The 21,682-nt window shown below is 50.0% G+C and overlaps 1 protein-coding gene across 1 annotated transcript in view; it reads left to right on the forward strand.

Annotated features, from left to right (window-relative positions):
- LOC130302431 (SCO-spondin-like) overlaps positions 1 to 21,044 on the forward strand; it is a gene marked incomplete at its 3' end in the record, with an annotated part of 101,999 nt that extends 80,955 nt beyond the window's left edge. The window contains 10 exon segments of the mRNA XM_056551711.1: positions 7,671 to 7,830; positions 13,423 to 13,477; positions 13,567 to 13,665; positions 13,873 to 14,091; positions 14,459 to 14,586; positions 14,713 to 14,854; positions 16,115 to 16,270; positions 17,781 to 17,955; positions 18,038 to 18,128; positions 20,996 to 21,044. Coding sequence (XP_056407686.1) covers positions 7,671 to 7,830; positions 13,423 to 13,477; positions 13,567 to 13,665; positions 13,873 to 14,091; positions 14,459 to 14,586; positions 14,713 to 14,854; positions 16,115 to 16,270; positions 17,781 to 17,955; positions 18,038 to 18,128; positions 20,996 to 21,044 — 1,274 coding nt within the window.
- Positions 21,045 to 21,682: the final 638 nt, after the last annotated feature.

The following is a 21,682-nucleotide window of genomic DNA, read 5'->3' on the forward strand; positions in this document are numbered from 1 at the left end:
TCTGTGTGTATGTATATATGTATGAGTGTATATGTCTGTGTGTATGTATATATGTATGAGTGTATATGTCTGTGTATATATATATATGTATGAGTGTATGTATATATGTATGAGTGTATATGTATGTCTGTGTGTATGTATATATGTATGAGTGTATGTATATATATATGAGTGTATATGTATATGTCTGTGTGTATGTATGAGTGTATGTATATATGTATGAGTGTATATTTATGTCTGTGTGTATGTATATATGTATGAGTGTATGTATATATGTATGAGTGTATATGTATATGTCTGTGTGTATGTATGAGTGTATGTATATATGTATGAGTGTATATGTATATGTCTGTGTGTATGTATATATGTATGAGTGTATATGTATATGTCTGTGTGTATGTATGAGTGTATGTATATATGTATGAGTGTATATGTATATGTCTGTGTGTATGTATATATGTATGAGTGTATATGTATATGTCTGTGTGTATGTATGAGTGTATGTATATATGTATGAGTGTATATGTATATGTCTGTGTGTATGTATGAGTGTATGTATATATGTATGAGTGTATATGTATATGTCTGTGTGTATGTATATATGTATGAGTGTATATGTATATGTCTGTGTGTATGTATGAGTGTATGTATATATGTATGAGTGTATATGTATATGTCTGTGTGTATGTATATATGTATGAGTGTATATGTATATGTCTGTGTGTATGTATGAGTGTATGTATATATGTATGAGTGTATATGTATATGTCTGTGTGTATGTATGAGTGTATGTATATATGTATGAGTGTATATGTATATGTCTGTGTGTATGTATGAGTGTATGTATATATGTATGAGTGTATATGTATATGTCTGTGTTTATGTATGAGTGTATGTATATATGTATGAGTGTATATGTATATGTCTGTGTGTATGTATGAGTGTATGTATATATGTATGAGTGTATATGTATATGTCTGTGTTTATGTATGAGTGTATGTATATATGTATGAGTGTATATGTATATGTCTGTGTGTATGTATGAGTGTATGTATATATATATGAGTGTATATGTATATGTCTGTGTGTATGTATGAGTGTATGTATATATGTATGTATGAGTGTATATGTATGTGTGTATGTATATATGTATGAGTGTATATACTGTAGTCTATGAGATTTTAACATTACCCGTTTTAACCCGTCATAGCCCATTATTAATAACGAACATTATTTTGTGACTGGAGAATGAATGGCGCGCACTATTTCTCCCATCACAAAATAATGTCCGTTATTAATAATGGGCTATGATGGGTTAAAACGGGTAATGTTATAATCCCATAGACTATAATGGGATTTTGTAACAGACGCTTTTAATGGTTTTGTTAATGGGTCCTTATAACGGGTCCTTATAACGGGTCCTTATAACGGGTCCTTATAACGGGTCCTTAAAACGGGTCCTTATAACGGGTCCTTATAACGGGTCCTTAAAACGGGTCCTTATAACGGGTCCTTATAACGGGTCCTTAAAACGGGTCATTATAACGGGTCCTTATAACGGGTCATTATAACGGGTCATTATAACGGGTCATTATAACGGGTCCTTATATCGGGTCCTTAAAACGGATCCTTATAACGGGTCCTTATAACGGGTCCTTATAACGGGTCATTATAACGGGTCCTTATAACGGGTCCTTATAACGGGTCCTTATAACGGGTCCTTATAACGGGTCATTATAACGGGTCCTTATAACGGGTCCTTATAACGGGTCCTCATAACGGGTCCTTATAACGGGTCCTTATAACGGGTCCTTAAAACGGGTCATTATAACGGGGTTCTTATAATGGGTCCTTATAACGGGTCATTATAACGGGTCATTATAACGGGTCCTTATATCGGGTCCTTAAAACGGGTCCTTATAACGGGTCCTTATAACGGGTCCTTATAACGGGTCCTTATAACGCGTCCTTATAACGGGTCCTTAAAACGGGTCATTATAATGGGTCCTTATAACGGGTCCTTATAACGGGTCCTTATAACGGGTCCTTATAACGGGTCCTTATAACGGGTCCTTATAACGGGTCCTCATAACGGATCCTCATAATGGGTCCTTATAACGGGTCCTTATAACGGGTCCTTAAAACGGGTCATTATAACGGGTCCTTATAACGTGTCCTTATAACGGGTCATTATAACGGGTCATTATAACGGGTCATTATAACGGGTCCTTATATCGGGTCCTTAAAACGGGTCCTTATAACGGGTCCTTATAACGGGTCCTTATAACGGGTCCTCATAACGGATCCTCATAATGGGTCCTTATAACGGGTCATTATAACGGGTCATTATAACGGGTCATTATAACGGGTCCTTATAACGGGTCCTTATAACGGGTCATTATAACTGGTCCTTATAACGGGTCATTATAACGGGTCCTTATAACGGGTCATTATAACTGGTCCTTATAACGGGTCATTATAACGGGTCCTTATAACGGGTCCTTATAACGGGTCCTTATAACGGGTCCTTATAACGGGTCCTTATAACGCGTCCTTATAACGGGTCCTCATAACGGATCCTCATAATGGGTCCTTATAACGGGTCATTATAACGGGTCCTTATAACGGGTCCTCATAACGGATCCTCATAATGGGTCCTTATAACGGGTCCTTATAACGGGTCCTTATAACGGGTCCTTATAACGGGTCCTTATAACGGGTCATTATAACGGGTCATTATAACGGGTCCTTATAACGGGTCCTTATAACGGGTCCTTATAACGGGTCCTTATAACGGGTCCTTAAAACGGGTCATTATAATCGGTCCTTATAACGGGTCCTTATAACGGGTCCTTAAAACGGGTCCTTATAACGGGTCCTTATAACGGGTCCTTAAAACGGGTCATTATAACGGGTCCTTATAACGGGTCCTTATAACGGGTCATTATAACGGGTCATTATAACGGGTCATTATAACGGGTCCTTATATCGGGTCCTTAAAACGGATCCTTATAACGGGTCCTTATAACGGGTCCTTATAACGGGTCCTTATAACGGGTCCTTGTAACGGGTCCTTAAAACGGGTCATTATAACGGGTCCTTATAATGGGTCCTTATAACGGGTCATTATAACGGGTCATTATAACGGGTCCTTATATCGGGTCCTTAAAACGGGTCCTTATAACGGGTCCTTAAAACGGGTCATTATAATGGGTCCTTATAACGGGTCCTTATAACGGGTCCTTATAACGGGTCCTTATAACGGGTCATTATAACGGGTCATTATAACGGGTCATTATAACGGGTCCTTATAACGGGTCCTTATAACGGGTCCTTATAACGGGTCATTATAACGGGTCCTTATAACGGGTCCTTATAACGGGTCCTTGTAACGGGTCCTTAAAACGGGTCATTATAACGGGTCCTTATAATGGGTCCTTATAACGGGTCATTATAACGGGTCATTATAACGGGTCCTTATATCGGGTCCTTAAAACGGGTCCTTATAACGGGTCCTTATAACGGGTCCTTATAACGGGTCCTTATAACGCGTCCTTATAACGGGTCCTTAAAACGGGTCATTATAATGGGTCCTTATAACGGGTCCTTATAACGGGTCCTTATAACGGGTCCTTATAACGGGTCCTCATAACGGATCCTCATAATGGGTCCTTATAACGGGTCCTTATAACGGGTCCTTAAAACGGGTCATTATAACGGGTCCTTATAACGTGTCCTTATAACGGGTCATTATAACGGGTCATTATAACGGGTCCTTATATCGGGTCCTTAAAACGGGTCCTTATAACGGGTCCTTATAACGGGTCCTTATAACGGGTCCTCATAACGGATCCTCATAACTGGTCCTTATAACTGGTCCTTATAACGGGTCCTTATAACGGGTCATTATAACGGGTCATTATAACGGGTCATTATAACGGGTCCTTATAACGGGTCCTTATAACGGGTCATTATAACTGGTCCTTATAACGGGTCATTATAACGGGTCCTTATAACGGGTCATTATAACTGGTCCTTATAACGGGTCCTTATAACGGGTCCTTATAACGGGTCCTTATAACGGGTCCTTATAACGCGTCCTTATAACGGGTCCTTAAAACGGGTCATTATAATGGGTCCTTATAACGGGTCCTTATAACGGGTCCTTATAACGGGTCCTTATAACGGGTCATTATAACGGGTCATTATAACTGGTCCTTATAATGGGTCCTTATAACGGGTCCTCATAACGGATCCTCATAATGGGTCCTTATAACGGGTCATTATAACGGGTCCTTATAACGGGTCATTATAACGGGTCCTTATAACGGGTCCTTATAACGGGTCCTTATAACGGGTCATTATAACGGGTCATTATAACGGGTCCTTATAACGGGTCCTTATAACGGGTCCTTATAACGGGTCATTATAACGGGTCCTTATAACGGGTCATTATAACGGGTCCTTATAACGCGTCCTTATAACGGGTCCTTATAACGGGTCCTTATAACGGGTCATTATAACGGGTCCTTATAACGGGTCCTTATAACGGGTCCTTATAACGGGTCCTTATAACGGGTCCTCATAACGGATCCTCATAATGGGTCCTTATAACGGGTCATTATAACGGGTCCTTATAACGGGTCATTATAACGGGTCCTCATAACGGATCCTCATAACGGGTCCTTATAACGGGTCCTTATAACGGGTCCTTATAACGGGTCCTTAAAACGGGTCCTTATAACGGGTCCTTATAACGGGTCCTTAAAACGGGTCATTATAACGGGTCCTTATAACGGGTCCTTATAACGGGTCATTATAACGGGTCATTATAACGGGTCATTATAACGGGTCCTTATATCGGGTCCTTAAAACGGATCCTTATAACGGGTCCTTATAACGGGTCCTTATAACGGGTCATTATAACGGGTCCTTATAACGGGTCCTTATAACGGGTCCTTATAACGGGTCCTTAAAACGGGTCATTATAATGGGTCCTTATAACGGGTCCTTATAACGGGTCCTTATAACGGGTCATTATAACGGGTCCTTATAACGGGTCCTTATAACGGGTCCTCATAACGGGTCCTTATAACGGGTCCTTATAACGGGTCCTTAAAACGGGTCATTATAACGGGTCCTTATAATGGGTCCTTATAACGGGTCATTATAACGGGTCCTTATATCGGGTCCTTAAAACGGGTCCTTATAACGGGTCCTTATAACGGGTCCTTATAACGGGTCCTTATAACGCGTCCTTATAACGGGTCCTTAAAACGGGTCATTATAATGGGTCCTTATAACGGGTCCTTATAACGGGTCCTTATAACGGGTCCTTATAACGGGTCATTATAACGGGTCCTTATAACGGGTCATTATAACGGGTCCTCATAACGGATCCTCATAACTGGTCCTTATAACTGGTCCTTATAACGGGTCATTATAACGGGTCATTATAACGGGTCCTTATAACGGGTCATTATAACGGGTCCTTATAACGGGTCCTTATAACGGGTCATTATAACGGGTCCTTATAACGGGTCCTTATAACGGGTCCTTAAAACGGGTCCTTATAACGGGTCCTTATAACGGGTCCTTAAAACGGGTCATTATAACGGGTCCTTATAACGGGTCCTTATAACGGGTCCTTATAACGGGTCATTATAACGGGTCATTATAACGGGTCATTATAACGGGTCCTTATATCGGGTCCTTAAAACGGATCCTTATAACGGGTCCTTATAACGGGTCCTTATAACGGGTCCTTATAACGGGTCCTTATAACGGGTCCTTATAACGGGTCCTTATAACGGGTCCTTAAAACGGGTCATTATAATGGGTCCTTATAACGGGTCCTTATAACGGGTCATTATAACGGGTCCTTATAACGGGTCCTTATAACGGGTCCTCATAACGGGTCCTTATAACAGGTCCTTATAACGGGTCCTTAAAACGGGTCATTATAACGGGTCCTTATAATGGGTCCTTATAACGGGTCATTATAACGGGTCCTTATATCGGGTCCTTAAAACGGGTCCTTATAACGGGTCCTTATAACGGGTCCTTATAACGGGTCCTTATAACGCGTCCTTATAACGGGTCCTTAAAACGGGTCATTATAATGGGTCCTTATAACGGGTCCTTATAACGGGTCCTTATAACGGGTCCTTATAACGGGTCCTTATAACGGGTCCTTATAACGGGTCATTATAACGGGTCCTTATAACGGGTCCTTATAACGGGTCCTTATAACGGGTCCTTATAACGGGTCCTCATAACGGGTCCTTATAACGGGTCCTTATAACGGGTCCTTATAACGGGTCCTTATAACGGGTCCTTATAACGGGTCCTTATAACGGGTCCTTATAACGGGTCCTTAAAACGGATGAATTTACAGTGTGAAAGGGGCCTAAGAGTATTGTAAAGCCGGTTTTGCAGCAGTCTCTGGCTGAACCAGCGTCATGTGACCCCATGGACAAGAAGAGTGTGGAGAGTACTCCTGAGGACTTGTAGTGAGATTCGGGAGGATGACTGTGACACCACTGAGTGATTTGGAGGATGAGGATACAGATAAGAACATTGATCCAAGTCAAGACCTCTTTACTCTCAGGTTGTGAAGGGTCCGGTGACCCCGTCTAAAAGGTTCTGACAAGTTCTTTGTTTCTTTTTGTTACACCCGGCTGTCTGGACTGGTCAGCTGATTGCAGCACCTGTTCTGGCTCCATATAAGCTGGCAGTCTACTTCCAGTCTTTGCCTGCTAAAGAGTTTGTACTCCTAGCGAGCTTCCTACTGTTTCTGTACTATCTGGCATTTTGACCCTTTGCTCTCTGACTCTTCTCTGGTATTAGCCATTTTGGACTTTGACGTGGATTGTGGACTTTGACTTATTGTGTGAGTGTGTTCGTTTTTCTTCTGTTAGTCTGTCTGCTCCCTACTGTACCTTGACCTGTGTCTGTATTATTGTATTTTATTATTTTGGCAGTTGACTGCCCTCACTTGTCTAGGGAGGGACTGTCACCGTGGTTACAGACCCATTGCATAGGGCGGGTACATAAATAGGCAGGGATAGGGGAGTGGGAGAAAATAGTGTGCACTCCTTCCCAGCCCAATCGTGACACTAAGACTCCTTGTCTATCCACTTCACTGGTGGGGGTCACTCACAGCGCTTGGCTGTCTACTCCTTGCAAGGACCCTGCCTCTCCCACACAGCCACCTTGCTGTCTTCTGGGGGGAGTCACCAGACACTTAAATTCCTGCCCTTCCTGCTGTCTGTGTTGATTAGGCACCTGATGAGCGTGTCTGCTAGATCACCTAGGATAAAGGACTGGGAAAAACACCCTTTCATTGCCCTAAAACCTGCCTCAGATTCACAGTTTATATGTATGAGCGTATCTATGTGTGCGTGTGTGTGTATATATGTATGTATGAGTGTACGTATATATATATGTGTGTTTATATATGTGGTATACTGTATATGCGGTATGTTCTATATATTGTATACAATGTATATATGGGATATATTGTGTATATATATGGGATATATTGTATGTGTGGTATATTATATACTGGTGATCTATCAGTGTACATGTGGCCCCAGATCCCCCCCATGTCCCCTCCATCATTGGCCCCGGTTCTGCTCCCTCTTGTTTCATTCTCTGTTGATCATCAGGTGTCAGACGGCTCTGTGTGAGGCGTGTTCACACCACGGGAAAACATACAGCATAGGAGAGCGCTGGAAATCCGGGGAGTGCCACGTGTGCCAGTGTCTGCCCAACCTGACCGTCCAGTGCTCCCAGTTCTGCCAGTTGACTGGTCAGGTGTGTCCTGAGGTGAGTGCCCGCTCCTCTATATACACTGTGTGGAGAGTAGTCTTGGTCCGGGCTCATGGATTCCAGGGTCTCATCCAGACCCATTGCTGCGGGTTATAATGAGCCCAATCCGGGCAGGCGCCATCACAGACATTGGTGATAGGATGTGTTGTTCTATAGCGCCCCCTGATACCAGTGCGGTGCTGCCATAGGGATCATCTCCACTCCTAACGTATCCCCCCTCATCAGCTGTAGCCGAATTATTGAAAAGTGTTTAGGGACCACAAAGACTCCATAACTGTACAGACCAAACCTTATTGGTTACCAGCACAAAACCTCATCACCAAACAGAAGGCAAAGGATCATCTCCGAGCACAATGCCAACCCTCATCACCGAGCACAATGCCAACCCTCATCACCAAGCACAATGCCTAGCCTCATCACCGAGCACAATGCCAACCCTCATCACCGAGCACAATGCCTACCCTCATCACCGAGCACAATGCCAACCCTCATCACCGAGCACAATGCCAACCCTCATCACCAAGCACAATGCCTAGCCTCATCACCGAGCACAATGCCAACCCTCATCACCGAGCACAATGCCTACCCTCATCACCGAGCACAATGCCAACCCTCATCACCGAGCACAATGCCTAGCCTCATCACCGAGCACAATGCCAACCCTCATCACCGAGCACAATGCCTAGCCTCATCACCGAGCACAATGCCAACCCTCATCACCGAGCACAATGCCTACCCTCATCACCGAGCACAATGCCAACCCTCATCACTGAGCACAATGCCAACCCTCATCACCGAGCACAATGCCAACCCTCATCACTGAGCACAATGCCAACCCTCATCACCGAGCACAATGCCAACCCTCATCACCGAGCACAATGCCAACCCTCATCACCGAGCACAATGCCAACCCTCATCACTGAGCACAATGCCAACCCTCATCACCGAGCACAATGCCAACCCTCATCACTGAGCACAATGCCTAGCCTCATCACCGAGCACAATGCCAACCCTCATCACCGAGCAAAATGCCAACCCTCATCACCGAGCACAATGCCAACCCTCATCACCGTGCACAATGCCAACCCTCATCACCGAGCACAATGCCAACCCTCATCACCGAGCACAATGCCTAGCCTCATCACCGAGCACAATGCCAACCCTCATCACCGAGCACAATGCCAACCCTCATCACCGAGCACAATGCCAACCCTCATCACCGAGCACAATGTCAACCCTCAACACCGAGCACAATGCCTAGCCTCATCACCGAGCACAATGCCTACCCTCATCACCTAGCACAATGCCAACCCTCATCACCAAGCACAATGCCTAGCCTCATCACCGAGCACAATGCCAACCCTCATCACCGAGCACAATGCCAACCCTCATCACTGAGCACAATGCCAACCCTCATCACCGAGCACAATGCCAACCCTCATCACTGAGCACAATGCCAACCCTCATCACCGAGCACAATGCCAACCCTCATCACCGAGCACAATGCCAACCCTCATCACCGAGCACAATGCCAACCCTCATCACCGAGCACAATGCCAACCCTCATCACCGAGCACAATGCCAACCCTCATCACCAAGCACAATGCCAACCCTCATCACCGAGCACAATGTCAACCCTCATCACCGAGCACAATGCCAACCCTCATCACCAAGCACAATGCCAACCCTCATCACCGAGCACAATGCCAACCCTCATCACCAAGCACAATGCCAACCCTCATCACCGAGCACAATGCCAACCCTCATCACCGAGCACAATGCCAACCCTCATCACCGAGCACAATGCCAACCCTCATCACTGAGCACAATGCCAACCCTCATCACAGAGCACAATGCCAACCCTCATCACTGAGCACAATGCCAACCCTCATCACCGAGCACAATGCCAACCCTCATCACCGAGCACAATGCCAACCCTCATCACCGAGCACAATGCCAACCCTCATCACCGAGCACAATGTCAACCCTCAACACCGAGCACAATGCCTAGCCTCATCACCGAGCACAATGCCAACCCTCATCACCGAGCACAATGCCAACCCTCATCACCGAGCACAATGCCAACCCTCATCACCGAGCACAATGCCAACCCTCATCACCGAGCACAATGCCAACCCTCATCACCGAGCACAATGCCAACCCTCATCACCGAGCACAATGCCAACCCTCATCACCGAGCACAATGCCAACCCTCATCACCGAGCACAATGCCAACCCTCATCACCGAGCACAATGCCAACCCTCATCACCGAGCACAATGCCTACCCTCATCACCGAGCACAATGCCTACCCTCATCACCGAGCACAATGCCAACCCTCATCACCGAGCACAATGCCAACCCTCATCACCGAGCACAATGCCAACCCTCATCACCGAGCACAATGCCAACCCTCATCACCGAGCACAATGTCAACCCTCATCACCGAGCACAATGCCAACCCTCATCACCGAGCACAATGCCAACCCTCATCACCGAGCACAATGCCAACCCTCATCACCGAGCACAATGCCAACCCTCATCACCGAGCACAATGCCAACCCTCATCACCGAGCACAATGCCAACCCTCATCACCGAGCACAATGCCAACCCTCATCACCGAGCACAATGCCAACCCTCATCACCGAGCACAATGCCAACCCTCATCACCGAGCACAATGCCTAGCCTCATCACCGAGCACAATGCCAACCCTCATCACCGAGCACAATGCCTAGCCTCATCACCGAGCACAATGCCTAGCCTCATCACCGAGCACAATGCCTAGCCTCATCACCGAGCACAATGCCTAGCCTCATCACCGAGCACAATGCCAACCCTCATCACCGAGCACAATGCCAACCCTCATCACTGAGCACAATGCCAACCCTCATCACCGAGCACAATGCCAACCCTCATCACCGAGCACAATGCCTAGCGTCATCACCGAGCACAATGCCAACCCTCATCACCGAGCAAAATGCCAACCCTCATCACCGAGCAAAATGCCAACCCTCATCACCGAGCACAATGCCAAGCCTAATCACCGAGCACAATGCCTACCCTCATCACCGAGCACAATGCCTACCCTCATCACCGAGCACAATGCCAACCCTTATCACCGTGCACAATGCCAACCCTCATCACCGAGCACAATGCCAACCCTCATCATCGAGCACAATGCCAACCCTCATTACTGAGCACAATGCCAACCCTCATCACCGAGCACAATGCCAACCCTCATCACCGAGCACAATGCCAACCCTCATCACCGAGCACAATGCCAACCCTCATCACCGAGCACAATGCCAACCCTTATCACCGAGCACAATGCCTAGCCTCATCACCGAGCACAATGCCAACCCTCATCACCAAGCACAATGCCAACCCTCATCACCGAGCACAATGCCTAGCATCATCAATGAGCACAATGCCAACCCTCATCACCAAGCACAATGCCTAGCCTCATCACCGAGCACAATGCCTAGCCTCATCACCGAGCACAATGCCTAGCCTCATCACCGAGCACAATGCCTAGCCTCATCACCGAGCACAATGCCAACCCTCATCACCGAGCACAATGCCTAGCCTCATCACCGAGCACAATGCCTAGCCTCATCACCGAGCACAATGCCAACCCTCATCCCCGAGCACAATGCCTACCCTCATCACCGAGAACAATGCCTACCCTCATCACCGAGAACAATGCCTACCCTCATCACCGAGCACAATGCCTACCCTCATCACCGAGCACAATGCCTACCCTCATCACCGAGCACAATGCCTAGCCTCATCACCAATCCTCCATCCATAGGTCCAATTGTGTCAAGCCTGGCCCTCAACCCCATCCAGAACAAAGACTGTGAGCCCAGCCCTCAACCTCACCTAGAACAGAGACTGTGAGTCTGGCCCTCAACCCCATCCAGAACAGAGACTGTGAGACTGGCCCTCAACCTCACCTAGAACAGAGACTGTGAGCCCGACCCCGAACCTTACCTAGAACAGACTGTGAGCCCGGCCCTCAATACCATCCAGAACAGAGACTGTAAGCCGGCTCTCAACCCCATCCAGAACAGAGACTGTGAGCCTGGCCCTCAACTCCATCCAGAACAAAGACGGTGAGCCCAGCCCTCAACCCCATCCAGAACAGAGACTGTGAGCCCGGACCTCAACCCCATCTAGAACAGAGACTGTAAGCCCGACCCTCAACCACATCCAGAACAGAGACTGTGAGCCTGGCCCTCAACCCCATCCAGAACAGACTGTGAGCCCGGCCCTCAACCCCATCCAGAACAGAGATTGTGAGTCTGGCCCTCAACCCCATCCAGAACAGAGACTGTGAGCCCGGCCCTCAACCCCATCCAGAACAGAGACCGTGATCCCGGCCCTCTACCTCACCTAGAACAGAGACTGTGAGCCTGGCCCTCATCCCCATCCAGAACAGAGACCGTGAGCCCCGCCCTAAACCTCACCTAGAACTGAGACTGTGAGTCTGGCCCTCAACCTCACCTAGAACAGAGACTGTGAGCCCGACCCTCAACCTCACCTAGAACAGACTGTGAGCCCGGCCCTCAATACCATCCAGAACAGAGACTGTAAGCCCGGCTCTCAACCCCATCCAGAACAGAGACTGTGAGCCCGGCCCTCAACTCCATCCAGAACAAAGACAGTGAGCCCAGCCCTCAACCCCATCCAGAACAGAGACTGTGAGCCCGGACCTCAAGCCCATCCAGAACAGAAACTGCGAGCCTGGCCCTCAACCCCATCCAGAACAGACTGTGAGCCTGGCCCTCAACCCCATCCAGAACAGGGACTGTGAGCCTGGCCCTCAACCCCATCCAGAACAGGGACTGTGAGCCTGGCCCTCAACCCCATCCAGAACAGGGACTGTGAGCCTGGCCCTCAACCCCATCCAGAACAGAGACTGTGAGCCCGGCCCTCAACCCCATCTAGAACAGAGACCGTGATCCCGGCCCTCTACCTCACCTAGAACAGAGACTGTGAGCCTGGCCCTCATCCCCATCCAGAACAGAGACCGTGAGCCCAGCCCTCAACCTCACCTAGAACAGAGACTGTGAGCTCGGCCCTCAACCCCATCCAGAACAAAGACCGTGAGCCCGGCCCTCAAGCTCACCTAGAACAGAGACTTTGAGCCCGACCCTCAACCCCATCCAGAACAGAGACTGTGAGCCCGGCCCTCAACCCCATCCAGAACAGAGACCGTGAGCCTGGTGTGAGGTGAGATTTCCGAACCCATGCAAAAACCGAACCGCTCCTCCCTCAACCCCATCCAGAACAAAGACTGTGAGCCTGGCCCTAACCTCCAATACCAGTGTCTGACCTCACAAATGCTCTTCTGGATGAATGTGCTAAAATCCCCACAGACACCTCCAGAATGTTGTATAAAGTCTTCTTCGTAGAGCGGAAGGTGTTCTACCTGTATAGTAGGAGCCCCTCCATATTAATCTCTATGGGTTTAGAATGGGACGTTCTGAAGGTCCAATGTGAATGCCAATACAGTACTTGTCTCCATATAGTGTATCATTTCCTCTCATTTAGGAGTTTTTTTAATGTCACCCCATGTTTTCTAGGGTCAGTATCTGGTCCAGGGATCTGGGGACACTTGCTGCTTCTGTTCTGATACAGGTCAGTCCATAGGTCATAGGTCATCACTTATCATTGTCTATGGATCCCATCATCTGTCCTCGTTACACTGAATCTTTCTATTTCCTCAGCTCCGGAAAGAACTCGATCCACCATCCCAAGTACTACAGCTCTGCCCATCATCACTGCTCCGACAGCCCTGCTCACGTACCCTACGCCTGACGGAGGAGGTCAGTAGTCATGTGACATGGTCCTTGTTATTACGGTGTCCTTGGTTCGGCACATCTTTAGGTTCTTATATCACAACTGATGGGGGGGGGGTGCAGGTCCACTCCTCTCCTCTGTATCAGATCACCGCACTGATCATGTGATGTGACAATTGGCTCCAGAGCACATGTGATCCTGAGATCTCACCAGGCTTCTCCCGCTCCTCACAGGTGATTGTTACACGCCCCTGAGGATCTCACTTCTACCTCCCAGCAGCTTCACTGCTTCCTCACATCTCACTGAACACCCACCATACACCGCCCAACTCAACCGGGTCTCTCCAGATATGGAGCTTCAGGGATGGAGCCCCCAGGAGGATGATTACCCCAATCCTCCATCCAGGTCGCCTTATCTCCAGATCAACCTGCAGCAGCCGAGGAATCTTACTGGTATGTGACTTACTGGGTCCCTCTCTTTTCTGGACAATCCCTGGTGGACGTGACAGCCATCAATGGAGCCATATATGAAGCTCATATACTTGGAGCCATGTTTAAAGCTCATATCTTCTCCTGAGGCCCCTGGGGCTCTGTGGTGTTCTCTGTGGGTTTGGTATAGATGTCTTCTGTGTAGACCATTAGGACATAAGAGGGGTGGACGATGTTATTGGGTAACACCTACAAAGTGACTTCTCATCCCAGAGTTGTATCTTTCTTATGACTTCAGTTCATCTCACATGACCGCGTGGCCCTGGGCCGATGTGTCATATGATTGGGGATGCCGTTGTCCTAGTACACTGTGAGGATTTGTGTTTTGCAGGGATTGTGGTACAAGGTGGCGGCTCCTCTGACACCTTCATCTCTAGTTTTGAAGTACAGTTCAGCTTAGAGCAGAAGATCTGGTACAATTACACAGAGATAAACAGTGACCATGAGCCGAAGACCAAGGTAAGTGCAAAAAAAGTAGAAAGGAGAGGTGGGGGAGGGTAGAGCATGGTGGGGAGCTCCCAGGGACCTCCCTCAGTATACATGGGCTTCATTCTCTTCAGTGACTTCTATTCTTCATCCACGTAGATTTTCCAGGGAAACTTTGATGGTTCCACCCCTGTAGCCGCGAGTTTTGAGGCAATGATCAGCGCTCAGTATATCCGTATCCTCCCTCATGACTATCATGGCCGAATATTCCTGCGTGTGGAGCTGCTGGGCTGCGGAGAAGGTAAAAGAACTGAGATTGAGATACGTGTGTAATGGCACACTAGTGTTACTGTCTGTGCTGCAGGATGGTGGCTCGGGGGTATCACTTCGTGACGCCAGGGCACTGTTAACCTACATGGTCTGAGGATGGGACAGCTGCTCCTGGGCCAGGCACGGGACAATAAATACACCAATGCCAGGTTATGGATAATTGGCTTTACTGAGGCAGGAGTAGATGTTACAATCCTCACAGCGCAGATTAGAGTAGAGGAGATGTAGAGTAACCCTTGGGAGCTCTGTTGACTTGCTGTGATTTGTAGTATTGTGCTCAGGATTTTAGACTTAAAGGGGTATTCCACTGCCCCAGCATTCAAAAAATGTAGTTCCGAAAGCTGGCTGCAGGGTTGTAACGTCACGGCCATGTTCCCTCAATGCAAGTCTATGGGAGGGGGCGTACGCCCCCCTCCCATAGACTTGCATTGAGGGGGCATGGTGTGATGTCATTAGGGGGCGTGGTCATGATGTATCGACCCCACAGCCCGCACCCAGCTTTCCGAGCTACATGTTCTTAATGCTGGGGCAGTGGAGTACCCCTTTAATGCTGAGGTCTCCCATGCTGACTAGGGTTCTTACTCTACACCTCCAGTGTAAGAATTATCTCTATGTGGCCCATGGTCTCACCGGGTATTATGCTCACAAGTAGGAATCTCTGACCCCTCCTGGGCGGGGAACACTTGCAGAATGGCGCGGTCGCTCGCTTGAAGATTTTCTTTAGGCTTCCCTTAGATCACCTCACACTTCTGCTGACTCTTCTCCACATTGCAGCTCACACTGAGCTCTGCACACACTAAACTGAATAGCTCCCCCCCCTACACTATATATGGCCTAGCTAGGGGGCCTCCCATTGGGCAGCCAGGATCACGTGGGTATTCGTCATACCTCCTTTTTATCCTGTACATTTCGACATGGTGCAACACAATATAAATTTACAGGAGAAGATCATAACAAATACTCAAGCATCACGTGAACAGCACCTGAAGCAATGTTTACCTGACAGGACGCCCTCCAGTACTGGAATACCACACATGAAATGTCACATGACATCATGTCCCTTAGGGGGCCACTCAGTGCAGCGCCCCGACAGGGCAGATAGTGGATTACACTCATTCAGATCACGTAATGTTCGGTCCTCCAGAGATGGTCGCTCTTTGTAGCTGCACTGATTTATGGTCGGGGATTACCCCTCCTCTCTTTACTGACCCTCCCCATTCTCCCCTTACAGTGTCCGTCAGACCCACCGCACCCTCACACCCAGGTGACCAGTGCTTGGCGGGGCAGTTCCAGTGTCACAATGGGCGCTGTGTACCTGCAGGACCTCATGGAGTCGTCTGTAATGGAATCAATGACTGTGGAGACCGATCAGATGAGATTTACTGTGGTACGTGGGGGGTCCATGTGATGGGGCAGATGGAAGGCCTCCTCCTCTAGATGATGGGGCAGAAGGAAGGCCTCCTCCTCTAGATGATGGGCAGATGGAAGGCCTCCTCCTCTAGATGATGGGCAGATGGAAGGCCTCCTCCTCTAGATGATGGGCAGATGGAAGGCCTCCTCCTCTAGATGATGGGCAGATGGAATGCCTCCTCCTCTAGATGATGGGCAGATGGAAGGCCTCCTCCTCTAGATGATGGGCAGATGGAATGCCTCCTCCTCTAGATGATGGGCAGATGGAAGGCCTCCTCCTCTAGATGATGGGCAGATGGAAGGCCTCCTCCTCTAGATGATGGGCAGATGGAATGCCTCCTCCTCTAGATGATGGGCAGATGGAAGGCCTCCTCCTCTAGATGATGGGCAGATGGAAGGCCTCCTCCTCTAGATGATGGGCAGATGGAAGGCCTCCTCCTCTAGATGATGGGCAGATGGAAGGCCTCCTCCTCTAGATGATGGGCAGATGGAAGGACTCCTCCTCTAGATGATGGGGCAGATGGAATGCCTCCTCCTCTAGATGAGGGGCAGATGGAAGGCCTCCTCCTCTAGATGATGGGCAGATGGAAGGCCTCCTCCTCTAGATGATGGGCAGATGGAAGGCCTCCTCCTCTAGATGATGGGGCAGATGGAAGGCCTTCTCCTCTAGATGATGGGGCAGATGGAAAGCTTCCTCCTCTAGATGATGGGGTAGATGGAAGGCTTCCTCCTCTAGATGATGGGGCAGATGGAAGGCCTCCTCCTCCAAATGATGGGCATATGGAAGGCCTCCTCCTCTAGATGATGGGCAGATGGAAGGCCTCCTCCTCTAGATGATGGGCAGATGGAAAGCCTCCTCCTCTAGATGATGGGCAGATGGAAGGCCTCCTCCTCTAGATGATGGGGCAGATGGAAGGCCTTGTCCTCTAGATGATGGGCAGATGGAAGGCTTCCTCCTCTAGATGATGGGGCAGATGGATGCCCTCCTCCTCTAGATGATGGGCAGATGGAAGGCCTCGTCCTCTAGATGATGGGCAGATGGAAGCCCTCCTCCTCTAGATGATGGGCAGATGGAAGGCCTCCTCCTCTAGATGATGGGGCAGATGGAAGGCCTCCTCCTCTAGATGATGGGCAGATGGAAGGCCTCCTCCTCTAGATGATGGGCAGATGGAAGGCCTCCTCCTCTAGATGATGGGGCAGATGGAAGGCCTCCTCCTCTAGATGATGGGCAGATGGAAGGCCTCCTCCTCTAGATGATGGGGCAGATGGAAGGCCTCCTCCTCTAGATGATGGGCAGATGGAAGGCCTCCTCCTCTAGATGATGGGCAGATGGAAGGCCTCCTCCTCTAGATGATGGGGCAGATGGAAGGCCTCCTCCTCTAGATGATGGGCACATGTCTGTGGGGATGGGGCCTTACATAACACTCTGAATGATACTGATGTATAGAGACCACCCATCTTTACCATTCTCTCCCGTCCCCGGTCAGGCACTGCTCCGTCCCCTCTGTCTCCAGCCAAGTGGGGCTGCCATCGCTCTCAATTCTACTGTAAAACTTCTGGGTCCTGCATTGAGGTGTCCCTGCGATGTGACGGTCACCAGGACTGCACCGATGGAGCCGATGAGGTGGGATGTGTCTCCGGGGCTCTCAGCACCACGTGGAGGTGAGGAGGAAGGGTCCGGCCTGGCAGGAGGTAAATGTGATGCCGCTTATCTCCTCTCATCCTGATTCTCTACTTTGCACAGTCCTGGGGTTAGTGCATCCAGAGCAGAAAGTCCGTCCCTAGAAGCAGGTCCCACCCCACCATCTAGACCAGGAATACCGGATACAAGCCAAGTCAGTCACGATGTCCTCCTCCTACAGACTCCTCTGTCCTCCTCCTCCTACAGACCCCCCGGTCCTCCTCCTCCAGACTCCTCTGTCCTCCTCCTCCAGACTCCTCTGTCCTCCTCATGCAGACCCCTCTGTCCTCCTCATCCAGACCCCTCTGTCCTTCTCCTCCAGACTCCTCTGTCCTTCTCCTCCAGACTCCTCTGTCCTTCTCCTCCAGACTCCCCTGTCCTCCTCCAGACTCCTCTGTCCTCCTCCTACCTCCAGACTCCTCTGTCCTCCTCCAGACTCCTCTTTCCTCCTCCTCCAGACCCCTCTGTCCTCCTCCTCCAGACCCCTCTGTCCTCCTCCAGACTCATCTGTCCTTCTCCTCCAGACTCCTCTGTCCTTCTCCTCCAGACTCATCTGTCCTCCTCCTCCAGACCCCTCTGTCCTCCTCCTCCAAACTCCTCTGTCCTCCTCCTCCAAACTCCTCTGTCCTCCTCCTCCAGACTCCTCTGTCCTCCCCCTCCAGACTTCTCTGTCCTCCTCCTCCAGACTCCTCTGTCCTCCTCCTCCAGACTCCTCTGTCCTCCTCCTCCAGACTCTTCTGTCCTCCTTCTCCAGACTCCTCTGTCCTCCTCCCTCCAGACTCCTTGTCCTCCTCCAGACTCCTCTGTCCTCCTCCTCCTACAGACTCCTCTGTCCTCCTCCTCCTACAGACCCCTCGGTCCTCCTCCTCCAGACTCCTCTGTCCTCCTCCTCCAGAATCCTCTGTCCTCCTCATGCAGACCCCTCTGTCCTCCTCCTCAGACTCCTCTGTCCTCCTCATCCAGACCCCTCTGTCCTTCTCCTCCAGACTCCTCTGTCCTTCTCCTCCAGACTCCTCTGTCCTTCTCCTCCAGACTCCTCTGTCCTCCTCCAGACTCCTCTGTCCTCCTCCTACCTCCAGACTCCTCTGTCCTCCTCCACACTCCTCTTTCCTCCTCCTCCAGACCCCTCTGTCCTCCTCCTCCAGACCCCTCTGTCCTCCTCCAGACTCATCTGTCCTTCTCCTCCAGACTCCTCTGTCCTCCTCCTCCAGACCCCTCTGTCCTCCTCCTCCAAACTCCTCTGTCCTCCTCCTCCAAACTCCTCTGTCCTCCTCCTCCAGACTCCTCTGTCCTCCCCCTCCAGACTTCTCTGTCCTCCTCCTCCAGACTCCTCTGTCCTCCTCCTCCAGACTCCTCTGTCCTCCTCCTCCAGACTCTTCTGTCCTCCTTCTCCAGACTCCTCTGTCCTCCTCCAGTCTCCTCTGTCCTCCTCCAGGCTCATCTGTCCTTCTCCTCCAGACTCCTCTGTCCTCCTCCTCCAGACCCCTCTGTCCTCCTCCTCCAAACTCCTCTGTCCTCCTCCTCCAAACTCCTCTGTCCTCCTCCTCCAGACTCCTCTGTCCTCCCCCTCCAGACTTCTCTGTCCTCCTCCTCCAGACTCCTCTGTCCTCCTCCTCCAGACTCCTCTGTCCTCCTCCTCCAGACTCTTCTGTCCTCCTTCTCCAGACTCCTCTGTCCTCCTCCCTCCAGACTCCTTGTCCTCCTCCAGACTCCTCTGTCCTCCTCCTCCCTTCAGACACCTCTGTTCTCCTCCAGACTCCTCTGTCCTCCTCTGTCCTCCTCCTCCCTCCAGACTCCTCTGTTCTCCTCCTACTTCCAGACTTCTCTGTCCTCCTCCTCCTCCTCCTCCAGACTTCTCTGTCCTCCTCCTCCTCCAGACTTCTCTGTCCTCCTCCTCTTACCTCCAGACTCCTCTGTCCTCCTCCAGACTCCTCTGTCCTCCTCCTCCAGACTCCTCTGTCCTCCTCATCCACACTCCTCTGTCCTCCTCCTCCCTCCAGACTCCTCTGTCCTCCTCCTCCAGACTCCTCTGTCCTCCTCCTCCCTCCAGACTCCTCTGTCCTCCTCCTCCCTCCAGACTCCTCTGTCCTCCTCCTCCCTCCAGACTCCTCTGTCCTCCTCCTACCTCCAGACTCCTCTGTCCTCCTCCCTCCAGACTCCTCTGTCCTCCTCCAGACTCCTCTGTCCTCCTCCTCCTACCTCCAGGCTCCTCTGTCCTCCTCCAGACTCCTCTGTCCTCCTCCTCCAGACTCCTCTGTCCTCCTCCTCCACACTCCTCTGTCCTCCTCCTCCCTCCAGACTCCTTTGTCCTCCTCCTCCAGACTCCTCTGTCCTCCTCCTCCCTCCAGACTTCTCTGTCCTCCTCCTCCTACCTCCAGACTCCTCTGTCCTCCTACCTCCAGACTCCTCTGTCCTCCTCCAGACTCCTCTGTCCTCATCCAGACTCCTCTGTCCTCCTACCTCCAGGCTCCTCTGTCCTCCTCCAGACTCCTCTGTCCTCCTCCCTCCAGACTTCTCTGTCCTCCTCCTCCTACCTCCAGACTCCTCTGTCCTCCTCCCTCCAGACTCCTCTGTCCTCCTCCAGACTCCTCTGTCCTCCTCCAGACTCCTCTGTCCTCCTACCTCCAGACTCCTCTGTCCTCCTCCAGACTCCTCTGTCCTCCTCCAGACTCCTCTGTCCTCCTCCAGACTCCTCTGTCCTCCTACCTCCAGACTCCTCTGTCCTCCTCCAGACTCCTCTGTCCTCCTACCTCCAGACTCCTCTGTCCTCCTCCAGACTCCTCTGTCCTCCTCCAGACTCCTCTGTCCTCCTACCTCCAGACTCCTCTGTCCTCATCCAGACTCCTCTGTCCTCCTACCTCCAGGCTCCTCTGTCCTCCTCCAGACTCCTCTGTCCTCCTCCTCCAGACCTCTCTAATGTATATGGGGACTTCAGGGGGTCCGTGTCTGCCATCTCCACCCCATGAGGTGCACATAGACTTGTGTCCTGTAATGGTCCACCATCTTTGTCTTCTATAATAGGTAACAGATGAGTCCCGGTTTCCAGGAGGAGAGATCTCAACCCCACCAGGTAAGTGTAAGTCATACAGCAAACCTGCAGTATAGATGGAGTGTGAGCAGGAATCCCGAATATGTCTGCACTGACAGGTGACAGGGCCCTATAGAGCCAGGACGGGTCTTACTGAGGTCCGAGCGATCAGTAGGGTCAGAACTGGGGACTGGCCCATGAGGAGGGGTGTACAGAGTCCGCTCACTTACTTTGGATTTAGTGTTGGGCTAAACTGAGGAGCTCAAGTGACCCCCAGGTCTTCACCCTTTAACCCATTAAAAGGATCTTAATATTAGGTGACTACCCTCAAAAGATAAGAAGAACGGCCAGGAGGAACCTTACTGCTCAGGAATAAAGATCAGGTGAGAACGAGAATGGACAAAATAGCTTCGGGCTGTAGAGATGTTGTCCAGGGTCATATACGTCATATATAGTGTGGGGGGGGGGGGATATAGGACATCACAGAGGATGTAATGTAACATCTGAGGCCATCTTGGTGGTCCGCGTGGTCTCCAGGGTCATATACGTCATATATAGTGTGGGGGGGGGGGGATATAGGACATCACAGAGGATGTAATGTAACATCTGAGGCCATCTTGGTGGTCTCCAGGGGGTCATATACCTCATAGTCAGATATATATATATATATATAGTGTGGG

Source organism: Hyla sarda, unplaced genomic scaffold (assembly GCF_029499605.1).
Source record: "Hyla sarda isolate aHylSar1 unplaced genomic scaffold, aHylSar1.hap1 scaffold_1166, whole genome shotgun sequence".
NCBI lineage: Eukaryota > Metazoa > Chordata > Amphibia > Anura > Hylidae > Hyla > Hyla sarda.